This window comes from Agelaius tricolor, unplaced genomic scaffold (assembly GCF_023055355.1).
Source record: "Agelaius tricolor isolate 1412-34295 unplaced genomic scaffold, bAgeTri1.0.p SCAF_72, whole genome shotgun sequence".
In the NCBI taxonomy this organism is placed as follows: domain Eukaryota; kingdom Metazoa; phylum Chordata; class Aves; order Passeriformes; family Icteridae; genus Agelaius; species Agelaius tricolor.
The window spans coordinates 1,400,764-1,414,052 of NW_027269332.1; the positions used below are offsets into that span (position 1 = coordinate 1,400,764).

General features: G+C 43.1%; 1 protein-coding gene across 1 annotated transcript in view; it reads right to left on the minus strand.

Annotated features, from left to right (window-relative positions):
* The window catches only part of BCAT1 (branched chain amino acid transaminase 1), a 58,592-nt gene extending 46,313 nt beyond the window's left edge, over positions 1-12,279 (minus strand). The window contains exon 1 of the mRNA XM_071417942.1: positions 11,996-12,279. Coding sequence (XP_071274043.1) covers positions 11,996-12,004 — 9 coding nt within the window. The 5' untranslated portion in view covers positions 12,005-12,279. The remainder of the gene's footprint in view (positions 1-11,995) is intronic.
* Between the last annotated feature and the right edge of the window lie 1,010 nt (positions 12,280-13,289).

Sequence of the window (13,289 nt, forward strand, 5' to 3'; positions counted from 1 at the left end):
AAAGAGTCTGACTCCATGTTCTTAGAAGGCTAATTTAGTATTTTATTTTCTTATATTATATTGAAGAATACGATAGTAAAACTATACTAAATTTTACTTTGGGCTACTAAGTGTCTAAGAAATATCCTATGCCTCAATTTGCACTGGAAGGATCATGAAATGAGAGCCCTTGCCAGACTGCAGATCAATAAATCCAATCCAGGTCCCCCTCTCTGGCACAGGAAAGCCACAGGAGGCGTGTGGTGACAGGTACCTGTCACTCACAGCTACACAAACCAGAGCTGCCCTCCTGCTCCAGGGTAAAACACAATCCAATGTGCACAAATGCCACAAAATCTGTATTGCTACAGCCAGGCAAGAACACTGCCACGACTTCAAAACAGCTTTTATCTGTCCCTAGAAAACATTAATACAATTTGGCAGCCACATCACATAAAAGATGAATTTGCAGGAAAAAAACATTCACAGCTAAACAAACAAACAAAAAACCAAACAACAACAACAAAAAACCCAAACCAAACAAAACCTAAAAAACACAAAAAAACCCCCAAAAAACCCCAAAAAAACCCAACACACCCAAAAAAAACAAAAGAAAACACCCCACACAGTCAGACAGAGAAAATTTGCTAATTTTGTGATATCATAGTATTTTTAGTATCAACTAGAATTTATTTATTATTTTAGTTATTATTTATTTAATTTTTTATTTATAATTTTTTAATTATTTATTTATTTATTAAATCTTGTGAAATATTTCCATAGCTTAAGAAGCTCATTTATGGAAGCCAAGAGCTATAAAAGCACTTCAATCCTGTCTCCATACTGCAGGTATGTGAACATGAACATACACAACACCGGTCTGTGCCACCCTGCATATGCCACAAAGTCCATGTGTTGGGCAGGGCCATTTACACAATTTACAGTGCTAATTTCTGCACTCCCAATACATTTTTCAGACTGCTCCTCCTCACACAGATCCTCCCTGATGCCTTGTCAGCCTGGCATTGTCACCTCACTGCAGCTGCCTGTCCAACCTTGGGCTGGCACTAATGTTAGTTAAACAGACCCTGTGCAATGACAGCACACAACAAAGAAAAGCACAAGGTAACTAGTGTAGCAGAAAAACAGGGCTTCCACACTATTTAATAATCATTTTGCCTCACAGTGAGGGCATTGGGGCACAGAAAATACAAAGGTTTTATGTACAAGACAGCTGCATTGTACAAAATAAGGTTGAATTGAAATAGATTGTAATTAAATTAGTCTGAAAAACTGTGCAGGCACTTATCCCTGACTTGAGCAGTTCATTGGCTTTAATTTAAACCAGTTTAATTCGTCTGACTAAAACTGAAATATGTTCCTCTTAAAACAAGCATCACTGTTTTTATAAGGCTTAAATAAAAGACTATTCAGATTATATGAGCACAACTTGCTTGTTAGAAAAGCCTCGGAACAGAGGCTATCAAGAAGCAGAAATATTCAGCTAGTCTACCCCAGACTCATGTTTAATAACATTTACAGTTGAATCACATCTGTAAAAGCAGACAAATTTGGTTCCACGAGAACAAATAAATGCAGAGCAACATTTGCAAAGTAAAGCCATTACAAGCAGCACTCTAGTGAAAAACCTCCTCTAGAACTAATGTCAATTTTTTGACTCAGTGCTTAAATCAGTGTTTGAGTAAGTTCAGTAAAGCCTGAACTGATGCAGAAGAAAGCTTGCCTCAGTTCACTTGAACAACAGCAAGGCTAGGGAAGGTGAAGGATATCTACTCCTCAATTCCAAAGAGAACGCGAGCTTGACAAGCTGAACTATCAAGAACTCCAAAGGAACAGAGACCAGCAGAAACAGAAAACAAATTAATTTGCTGAAACTAACCCTAAGGAGAACCTGATGAGGGATCTATTCAGCTTCAGGCTGAATTTATTTTGTCACATATTTCAGAAAAATTTACAATTTGAGCTGTGAAATACAACCATACACCACGGAGTCTGAAGTGTGATCCTTCCCAGGTGAAAAACCCTGACAGCCTCCCAGCAGTCCCATCCACCACAGGACATAAGGCAGCTGTAATCTCTGTGTGCTGCCCCTTTATTCAATTTACTCACTTTGCTCTAATACATTTCCTGCACATCCAGACAATTCTCTTTCCTATTAGCAGAAACAGGCAAACACTCTAAAGAAACCCTCCTCACAATGACCCCCAGGAGCTGTGTGCTTTAACCTTGATTTCTGAAGGCACTGCTCACAGTGGTCTTGGATTGTTTTCCTCCCTATGACCCTTCTGCTGCTCTGTCACTCCCCAGTGCCATTTCCTCTTCACAGTTTACTGCCCTCCTGACTGGGGAAAACAGCCTGGTACAATGAGGGGAAGAGGCAGATGACCTCATGGAGCTCTTCCATCTCTAACTCCTGTGAGCAGTGCTCTAAGTGACTCTTTTGTTGGTTTGTTTGTCCCGTCTAGCATTCATTAGGTTTTTAACAAATGCATTTGTTTGCTAGAATGGCATGAAGGAAAACACGTTAAAGCAACCAGCTGGATGTAGCTGACATAAAAATTCACCTGCCTGTTTTCTAGCTAGACAGTGCCTCATGGCTGTATGATACACTGATTGCTCAAACAAAATAAATTAACTTCTGAAAGACAACACAGTTTTAATGCATTTAGGCCAAGTTCTTTGATATGAGATCTTCTGCATCAAACTGGCAATAAGAAAGGCCATAAATGCTACTGCATGCTTTCCCCTAACACTATAGCAGGGCTTTGCTCTTTACCACAAGCTTGTGCTCATTATGTTTTCTCTAACATTTCCCTTTCCTCATGTATTCTAAAAGCCAGGTACTAAATCGGCATTTTAAGAATTTATAGTAAAATTAAGCAGGATGCATTTTTAACTGCACTGTTGTTCCAGAAAAGATGAGCCTAAGCACACTAAAAACTAATTTGTTTATTTTCCTTGAAGATTCAGTTACACTGACTGTATTTTTTATTCTGAGACAGCTGCACAGATAAATGACAGATCTGATTTAAAGATGCATAAAATGTAGCTTGCAATTTATTTGTGAAATTGCCTGAAACTCCACACATATTCTGCAGCTGATGACCAAGGCAATTGGCTTTATGCAATTACCAAATGAAAATATAAATAACATGAAGGCATAGAGAGCAGAAACAAATCAAATCATTGTCTGAGGAGTTACTGAGGGCTTAGAATGGGAAGCAAACAATTTAGTGAGGTGCAGTTTGCAAATAAATCACTAAAAACTCCTGGGGGGGAAAAAGCCCAACCAAACCACAGCAGAGACAGTGATGGATTCCAAAATGAGAACTGACATGACCAAAGAAAAAAGCTAGCCGACAAAAACCTGTTTTTAAGGACACAGCCCATAAGTGCAGCAGCAGCAGGAGGAGCACGAGGCCAGCCCTGAATCACTGGCCTGTGTCAGGGGTCACTTGAAGCTATTCTCAGAGTGCTCAGACCGTGTCCCATTTAAGCCCATTCTGCGCTGGAATAAAGGTTTACATAAGACACTGAGGAGAGATGAATGGCACACTGAAAACAAAGGCTCTGTGGAGGAAGAGAACAGAAGAGCTTTTGGAGGAAGAAGGAGTTACTTTTTCCACCATAAGTGCTGTCTAAGTGCCACTAGAAATGACAGAACTGTGACTGGCTCAATGCAATGCACATGTGTGGCTGCTGGTGTGCACAGGGCTGACACCACATCTAGCCCTGGTGACTCTGCATGGCCTATTTAATCACAGCCCATCATCAAATGCCACTGCTGAAAAGCACAAGGAGCACGACTCTGTGCAGTGTGCTGGCTGTGGTTCCTGTCCCTGCTTCCCAAGAGGCTGCTGTGTTCCTGCAGTGTCCAACAGATGAAGCTGATAAGGCATGGCAGCAGCTATCTGAACTGGGGATCTGAATGGGCTCAGACCTGCAGGGACACTCTGCTCCACTGCTCAGAGTGCTCCTATAAATCTGTTTCTCTGCTGTTCCTCTCCAATGTCTGAGCAAAGCCCTTTTCCCTGCTTGCAGGCTGAGCCATGCACACCCAGATGTGAGCTCTGCCTGGACCATGCTGCAGCAGGACCCTGACTCCAATTTCAGGGCTCACAGTGATTAAGTAGGTCTTGTTCAGAGATGCAGTAAAGTTATCCTGTATCTCTTTAATCAGGTCATTGCCCCAGTCTAGAGCAATTTTGGGAGAAATCAGGTTTTTAACAAATGCATTTTTTGCCAGAATAACATGAAGGAAAACATGTTAAAGCAACTAGCTGACCTAAAAATGCACCTGCTTGCTTTCTAACTAGACAGTGTCTCATGGCTATATGATACACTGATGGCTCAAACAAAATAAATTAAATTCTGACAGACAACACAGTTTTAATGCATTTAGGGCCAGTTCTTGGATATGAGATCTTCTCCATCAAACTGGCAACAAGAAAGAGGAAAGCAATAGCATTTATGCTCTAACACTGTAGCAGGGCTTTGTTCTTTTCTACAAGCTTGCGCTCATTATGTTTTCTCTAACATTTCCCTGTCCTCATGTATTCTAAAAGCCAGGTACTAAATCAGCATTTTACTGTAAATTTTAAGAATGTACAGTAAAATTAAGCAGGATGCATTTTTAACTGCACTGTTAGACCAGAAGGACAGCAAGAAATATTGCAAATATTTCTTTCCAGAAATAATGCAAATACTGTGTTCTCCTAGATTCTGACGGTGGGCTTGGAACTGCTTGTTCCAGATAAAGAATGAAAACCTTCATTATTTATAAGCTTTAAAGGTCTCTTCTCACTGCAAGGCCTGGCTCTACAGTCCCAACAGCCAGGTGAAAGAAGGCAGAAATATCCATTACTTCTACAAACAGGAAACTGAGGTACAGATTGTCCCACTGACACACTTCACCCTGCTCAGCAGCTGCTTCAGGGAACCCACTGGGGTGCCAGAACAGGGTCTGCACAGCTCCCCAGGAACTGAAATATCAAATCTGTCACTGGCATATTTTCTGGAAAAATGTCCTTGCCCAGGATTCTTCTCCTGGGAAGCCTCAGAGAAAAAAGAAAACAATAATTATCTGATTTGCTTCTCCTATCCTTTGCTGCTTTGGACTGTGTTTGGAGATTGTTTCATTGGTTTCATGTGAATTGTTTTGACTCAATGGCCAATCAGGGTCAAGCTGTGTCAGGGCTTTGGAAGGAGTCACAAGTTTTCATTATTATCTTTTTAGCCTTCTGTAAAGGCTTTCTGCCTTCTCCTTCCTCTATTCTTTAGTATAGTTTAGTATAGCATTCTTTAATACAACATAATATCTTAAAATAATAAATCAGCCTTCTGAGAACATGGAGTCAGATTCTTCATTCCCAGAAAATACAAGCTCAAATCCATCCCAGCTCTTGTCAAGGAAGAAGAACAGGTGGCAAATGACTGATTTACAACAGGTTTAGCTGTTAACTGCTCACAGCTGTAACCTATTCCAGTTCTTGCCTAACAGCACACAGGTGCTGGCTGCAGAACTCCTGCCCACACCAGCTCCAGTGGGGTTCAAGCGTGCCATAATTGGTCTGAAGCACTGGGAGACCTCTCCAAAGCCTGCCTTACACCCCTGTGATGTGTGTTTCGCTGTGTGCTCAAACATTGCCCTGATCTGTTTCAAATGGACACAGTTCAACAAAGCAGAAAGGAAACTGAAGCTTTTCTCTTGATGTAAGGGGCACTAGGAACAGAGCTAAGCCAAAGGGAAAATCCTGGGGAACTGTTTGAGGACATCATCTACAGTAATGTTCTTGTTCCAATAACAGAGAGGGAGCACATTTGCATGATAGATGTTCAGCTCAGAATATTCTAAGAACTTAATTGTTTTACACTCTTCATGAGTTGCAGAGGCTGCCACAGAGGTAATAAACATTATCCACCACCACCAAGCAAGTGTAAATAATCCCATGGAAGCTTACTAACAAGCCAGGAAAAGCTGGGCACAACTACAGCATCACTGCAGTGTCACACATTGCTCTCTTCAATGTGGTACAACAACAAGATAACACCCAGAAACTGCTGCTTTTCTTCATATTATCTGCTAAAAGAGGTAAAATATTTCAAACTACTGACAGAACCAAACATCCCACCTACTTAATATATATTCAGCTATGTAACAACTCCATGACAGGAAAAAATCATGGATTATAAGGTTCCAAAATTCTGGAGCTGTATTAGCCTTATCCTGTGTGTCCTTTCTAAACAATGTGAGCAAGTCCTTCATCTGAAATCCCCTATCATTTGTTGACAATGCCCAGAGCAAACTGGAGGCTGCCCAGGGAATTTCAGAGCAAAATATCACTCAGCACATGAGAAGTGGCCTTGGAAGAAAAGGGTGGTCACAGATGAGGTATTTGTAGAGGTGTCAGCATTAAGCACACACAAAGCACACAAAATGCAGAGAGGACCTTAGCCCAAACTATAGCATGGTTAAAGCTGTAACAAACATAGATCAGGAGTGATGCAGTCTCTGTTAGAAAAATGACAGCTTTGAAATAGTAAGAAATGGAAATGAAGATAATAAACTGGCCTATGACAAGTAGTGTAGGCTTGTCCTCCTACAATTCAACACCTGTATCAATGATCAAACAGCCCTGCTCAGCTCCACAAATCTAAACTGACAAATGACTCACTTATAACATGAGCAAAGGGTCTGGGAGGCTTCAGTGCACGTGAACATCAATGTTTTTCACATTTCAGAAGGTATGAAGCTAATCTTGAGCCTCTTGAAAGCTTAGAACTGCATCTGAGAAAATATTCATTTTGTATGTATGCTCTAAGAAATATTTTTCCCAACTAACATGATGAAAACATTGCTCGCTACAGCACACCACCTTAATAGAAAATCCAAAAGAAAACAATTGTAAGTGCTAATTTTCAGCTTAGTGAACAATCAGAAATAAATGCTGTTACTGAACTTCTATCTTCAGGTGTCAAGAAGAGAATCAAACTGTAAATGCCATAAATGGTCTCTGAAAAACTGTTGAAAGATAAAGGATAATATTAAAAACCACAGATGACATACTCAAGATGGATAAATGCCTCAAATACATGAGCATGTCAATAGAATTATGGGGTTTTTCTGCATGCATGTACACATGCAGCTGTGGCCAAACTATGCCTGTGTAATCACTACATGTAGTAACACCCTGTGCTAAGGTTATTTCTTCATCCTGATTCATTTTTTTCTAGCTTTTACCCTCGATATTTCAGGCAATACTTTCTAGCAATTAGGAAGAGGTTTGTCAAATTTTAAGCAGGCATTGCCACAGGGGAGAATTCAGGACTGTGATGTTGATAATTTGATAATAAATCTTCATGTTCTGTTCTCAAAAAATAATTACGGTACTCTGAACTATAAATGTATAAAGACAGTTTATAACAAACAAACTATAAACTATGCAGCCTATAAAAAAATACTTAAACTTCTCTTCATCTAGGATCAAAAACTTAGCCTCTCCACCAGTTTCTTCAAACTTTAAAATCAAGGAAGTAAAACCTGTATTATGCATCTGGTAAGAAATTTACATAGCAACTGACCTGGCAGCTATGTTGACAATAACTTGACAGTAAATGCTAACATTTGAAGTTTCTTTTCCATACTTGTTTGATTAAGAATTTCCGTCATTTTAATGGAGATTGAGAAACTCTACATCAAAAGAAATTGTATTGTTACTGTTGATTTTAGGTGAACTACCTATAATTTTTAATTAATTGCACGATGATAAGAAATTGTATTGCATAAGAGTAGAATATGCAATTTTGTGTGGTAACCTTATAGGCTGTATTTCAGATGCAGCAATTTCAAGGTCACATGCCTAAAAATCAAAAATATCTCCTTTTATTCAGTGCTTCATAGTTTTCCAGCTTAATCTCCTCTGCTAAGCACATGGACTTCCTCAAGATAATTAAGAAAATGATACTGCTATACTGACATGTTAAGAATATATATTCTGCAAAGCAATCTGCCAACAGTGGTGCCTTTTAACACCACCTTTACACAGACTTCTCTGTGCTGTTAAAAGCCAAGCATTCAGGGCTCTGGACAAATATCTGCTGGTCCACACCACTGGGTGTGGAAAAAAAGTATGACTGAATTTTAAAAAATTTAGTTTCTAAGCTTTTTCTCAGGACCACAGGAAAACCCAGGCTGCAAGGAACCCCAGGATGTCTTTAATTCAACCTACTGCTCAAAGCAGGGTAGGCTCTGAGCTCAGACCAGGTTCTTAAGCTTGACCCAGCAGGGTCTTGAGAGCTGCCAAGGATGGAAACTGCAGAGTCTCTCTTGGTAACTTACTTCCCAACCGTGCTTGTGGAGACAGCTTTTTCCTTATATCCCATCTGAACTTTTTATGCTTCAGTTAATGCCATCATCTCTTGCCCTCCTGCCACACAGCCCCCTGCTGAGCCTGACCCCATCTCCATCATCTTCCTCTAGATTGTGGAAAGCTGCTGCTACAGCACCCCAGAGCCTGCTCTAGACTGAACACACTCTGTTCTTTCAAACTGAGTGCTAAAGGTTTAAACACTTCCATTCTCAGTAAGAGTAATGCATATTCAAACATTTATTACAGAGATGATGACTCTTAACAGTCTAAATGAAATTAAACAAGTGGACATGATGTCTCTGAATCCTAGTGGGAATTATTCCAATCAGAACCTTGTGGAATTAAACCCTGTTTGTATACCAGGAAAACACTTTTCTGCGCTTACTAGAAATGTTTTTATCAATATGGTGTGTGATATGCTCTAACAGGCACACCATATTAGCAGTAGCTGTGTCCCTGCTGAGAAGTTACATGCTGCCCTTCATTAATGTTTCAGGTATATTCTAAAATAAAACTCAAAACACACTGCAGACCTCAAGGGAAGAAGTAAATGAGTAACTCTGTTGGAATGGTATTATGACATTAGCTTGCAAAACTAATAATAAACTATGGGCCAAGATGCACAAAAAGCCCCAGATGGATAAAACTCATTGATCATTTTTAAAGAAAGTTCCAACTATTCTCATGTTAAATTTTGGGTCCTCTGATGTACACACCAAAGGGTGCTTTCCATAAGTGCAACACTGGATCTTCCTCTGCAACAGCATATGGTAATGCTTCCTAAATTACCCTTCTGCAACAGGTGCTCTGTTTTATGATGTAATTTTACCTGGACCTTTAATGGGTAAAGCCATAAAATAATGAGATTGTTTCCAAGGTAAATGGGGCCACCCATTGACTTCATCCTGTGTTAGAATGGGAGGCATCAAGGTGCAAACATGGAAATGACTACAAAGATGGCATATCAGGGTAACATACTATTGGATTTATGCTCAACCACCACCTACAGCCAGGCTTTTAAGATGACATTTGGGCTCCACTGCAGCCATGGTTGCATGTGGGCAGCCACAACTGATTATCAAAAGCCACAATCAGTGCTGAGTGCCTTGAGCTCCCAGAGCTGCCTCTGTGAGACGAGCTTCCCCAGCAGCACAGAGAACGTGGTGTGTCACTGTGGGGATGTGAACGTGCCAGTCCCCACATCTGTGGCCTAACAAGGCTGATTGTGCAAATTTTACAGAGAGAATTTACAGCCTGGCTCCTTCATTCTGACACTGAAGGTCCTGCCCTCAAACCCACTGGTAATTTTCAGCATTATACATTCAGCTGTGATTATTCATTTAAGAAAATGGCATAAAACAGGGAAGCAATGAAAATGTCTGTTCCAATTCTTTACCATGCCCACATCTCCTAATTTGTTCTAAAACGCCTGAATAAATGCAGAGCACCTGAGTGTTTACACTATTAATTAACTGATTTACCTGCCTTCCTAACACTATCCTCCCAGGGATAAATTAATGACTAATGAAATCCACCTGAATTATTTTCATCTGTCTAATTAAACAAAGGATACAGCCTGTGGACTATTTTAACAAGATACCAGTTGTGTTGAAGCTATCTCCTGACTTTGCAATCTTCTCTTTTACCTATGGCTTTGCAGCATATTTCAGTGCTCAATTTCCATGGGGAAAAACCAGCATATCCACTGGATCACAGAGAAGTGCCAGGCCTGTCAGGAACAATCAGTGCATGAAGTAGACAAGGGAGAGACTGCAGAAACTGGAGGCATAATTCATTTCTTATACATTACTTTCAACAGCACAGAAAGGGAGGGCTGTGGTTGAGCTGGAAATAGTTCAAGGAAAAATGGAGCGCTGCAACTAAACACAGGAGAGAAGGGCCAGATGAAGGGACAAGGAGGTGGAATAATGCTGTTGATTGGGTTATTTATTAATGTATCAGATTTTATGTAAGTATGGTGATAATCAAATTGTAATTTTCTGCTCCTTTGATACATGCTCCACCAACACACAGTGACAGCCAGAACCCGGGAGAGCTGACAGTCTGAACAGATGAGGCAAGGAAAGGGTAAAGGGCTCAGACAACTCTGACTTGCTCAAGGCTACATCATTTCCAAGGGGCAAGAGTGTCCTTTTACTGCTGTAGCTACAGCAAAGACAAGAAAAAGACAAAGTGAAGGTCGGGTTTGTGCAGCTGAGAGCCCAATGAGATATCAGTGCTGCTTTGAGCAGACAGGTTGGTAGGTCTATGGTTTCCTTGTTACTCAGTTTTTATGTAAGGCCAGAGCATTCCTGACAGGTGCTGGATATTATAAATATATAAAGGTAGAATACTATATATTAATATTCTACCTTGGTATTTTTCACAGTATCACAATTTCAAATTCTGGCACCCTGGAAAGCAGAGCCCTGCTCTCTTTCCTTGACAAACAAGAGGTACATCACAAGTGATACAAAAAAGAGTCTGTCCCTTCCTTGAGGTGCTCCATTCTGTCTCTGAGCACTGTGGCTGGGGGAGCTCCTGAGTATTTTCCCTGAGTAGTTTCAGACCAGTTTCCTGCCATGGCCGGTCTGCCCCTCTCCAGGTGCAGGGAGGGTAAACGGGGCTGGGACAGCATCCCAAGGCTGTTCCATGCCAGCCCTGGCACCAGCAGTAGCAACTGCAGCACTGCTGGATGTGAGGAACACTTGCCACCAGCAGCACAGAGGGGCTGGGGAGACACCTACCAGTCACCTGTTGTGCCCATACCCCATCTGCTACCGTGACTAAGGAAAGCTAACACCTCAGCCGTGGTTTCCTCAGCTGTTAGCTCTGGCACAGACTGCAGCTGTGCAGCTCCCAGCCTCTAACCCGAGCTTTACTGAGCTGCTGCACAGGGTGGAACGCGGCTGGGATGCTCCCTTGGTCCAGCTGAAAGGCGCCCGTGCTAACTCCGTGCCCTTTGCCTCGACCGGCAAGACTTGGTTTTAATCCCCAGATCAGGTCACTAAGCCGAAGAACATAAACATGACATTTATAAAAGGACAGTGCCCACAGATGCTCATCGGCCACGTTAGTGTTAGCTACCGAAAACTCCTCTTCCATGATTCAAAGTTTCTTCTGAAATTACTCAGAACCTCTCAGCACATGTTACTGGGTTTTACCCATAGTCTATTTTAGTACAAGGGCAGACATAAGAGCTTTAACAAACTGACAGGCAAAAAAAGGCTTGATGTCTGCCAGGACACCTTCGCGGGTTTTTGGTTTGATGTCTTTTTGTCAGTTTTGTTTGGGTTTTTTTAATCATCGAGAGTCCCATAAACAAGAAATTCACCCCAAAGGAAATCATACACCTTGCCTTCCCCTTCTCCATCCCCTCTCATTATTTCCTTTCCACACGTGGTGACTGCAATGAAAGAGCAAGGAAAGAGGTAAAACCACACACAATCTGCCTCTGAATCTCAAACAACAAATCTGCCAGGGACAGAAATCCCCTGCAAAGCACGAACAAATCGGGGCACTAAAATCTGCTAACACAAACAGCGAGCTGCCGAGGAGCAGCCCCTGAGCCGCTCCGCGCCGCCGGAAGGACGGACGGACGGATCTGGGCAGCAAACTCCGCTTACCTTGCTCATGCTGGCAGGAGAGGGAGATGGTCCTGCCGGGCTCCGGCCGGGATGGAGCGGGATCGCCGAGCCCCGGGGGCGGAGAGAGCGGCGCTGCGCGGGACCGGGCCGGCCGGGGCTGCTGCTGCTCGGATCGCTGCGGCTGCTGCTGCCGCCGGTGCCGCTGCTCGGGGCTGGGGCTGTTGCCGCCGCCCCTGCCGGGCTCGGATTGCATCAGCGGGTGAGGGCGGCGCGCTCGGCGGGCGCTCGGGGAGCTCGGCGAACAGCCGGGGCCGCCCCGCCCAGCCGCTCCCCGGCACCCACACCGCCCCTCGGCACCCACCCACAGCGCCCCCCGAGCAGCACCGGCCAGGCCGAGCCCCCGCTGCAGCCGGGGCACCCCCGCCCGAAAATGGCCCCGCATGGTGCGCGGCGGAGACATTCAGGGCTGTAATTCAGTGAGACACGTTTTCCTCAGCCCCTCATGGTGTTCTGAGTCATTTCCTCTGTCTCGCTGTGTCCAGCTGGGCTGACACACCAACACCTGGCAGTCATCATCCGTCTCTGCTGCTGAGTGCCCCAGCACTGCCACCCAAGCACAGGGGCACAGTACCCATTGTACCTGGGATTACTGGAGCTGCCAGAGGTATTTCCCTGCCCATCTGTGCTCCAGCACTACCACCCATTTTATCTGGGATTAATGGGGCTGCCAGATGTGCTTCCCTGCTCACCCAACACAGGGGCACAGCACCCATTGTACCTGGGATTGCTGGGGTTGAAAGATGTGTTTCTGTGCCCATCACCCATTGTATCTGGGATTGGTGAGGCTGACAGAAGTGTTTCCCTGCTCACTCAACACAGGGCACAGCACCCATTGTATCTGGGATTACCAGAGGTGTTTCCCTGCCCACCCGTGCCCCAGACCACGCTGAAGGTCTGGGATGTACCTGCAGAGCTCTGAGCCACCTCGGAGTCCTGGTCACCTGGCAGGCAGCTGGCCAGCACCCGAAGACAATAAATACAGCAGCCTGTCCACTGTGTTGCTTCTAGTTCCTGTGAAACTAATAAAAAAAAAAAAAAAAAGAAAAAAAAAACCCACACGAATTTTTCAGAGAAAATGCTGCTCTAATGTTCACAAAGTGCTTACTTTCATCATAACTAATTTTACATTTTCTTCCTCTACTAATATTTTTGTAAAGGTTTTCCCCCTCTGATCTCTTTCAGAGTTGTTGTAGGAAGCCGTTTCATCTCAGTGTGACTGTCACAAGTGCCAGGTTCTGCTTTGCACGATGTACATGAATTATTCTCTGTTGTA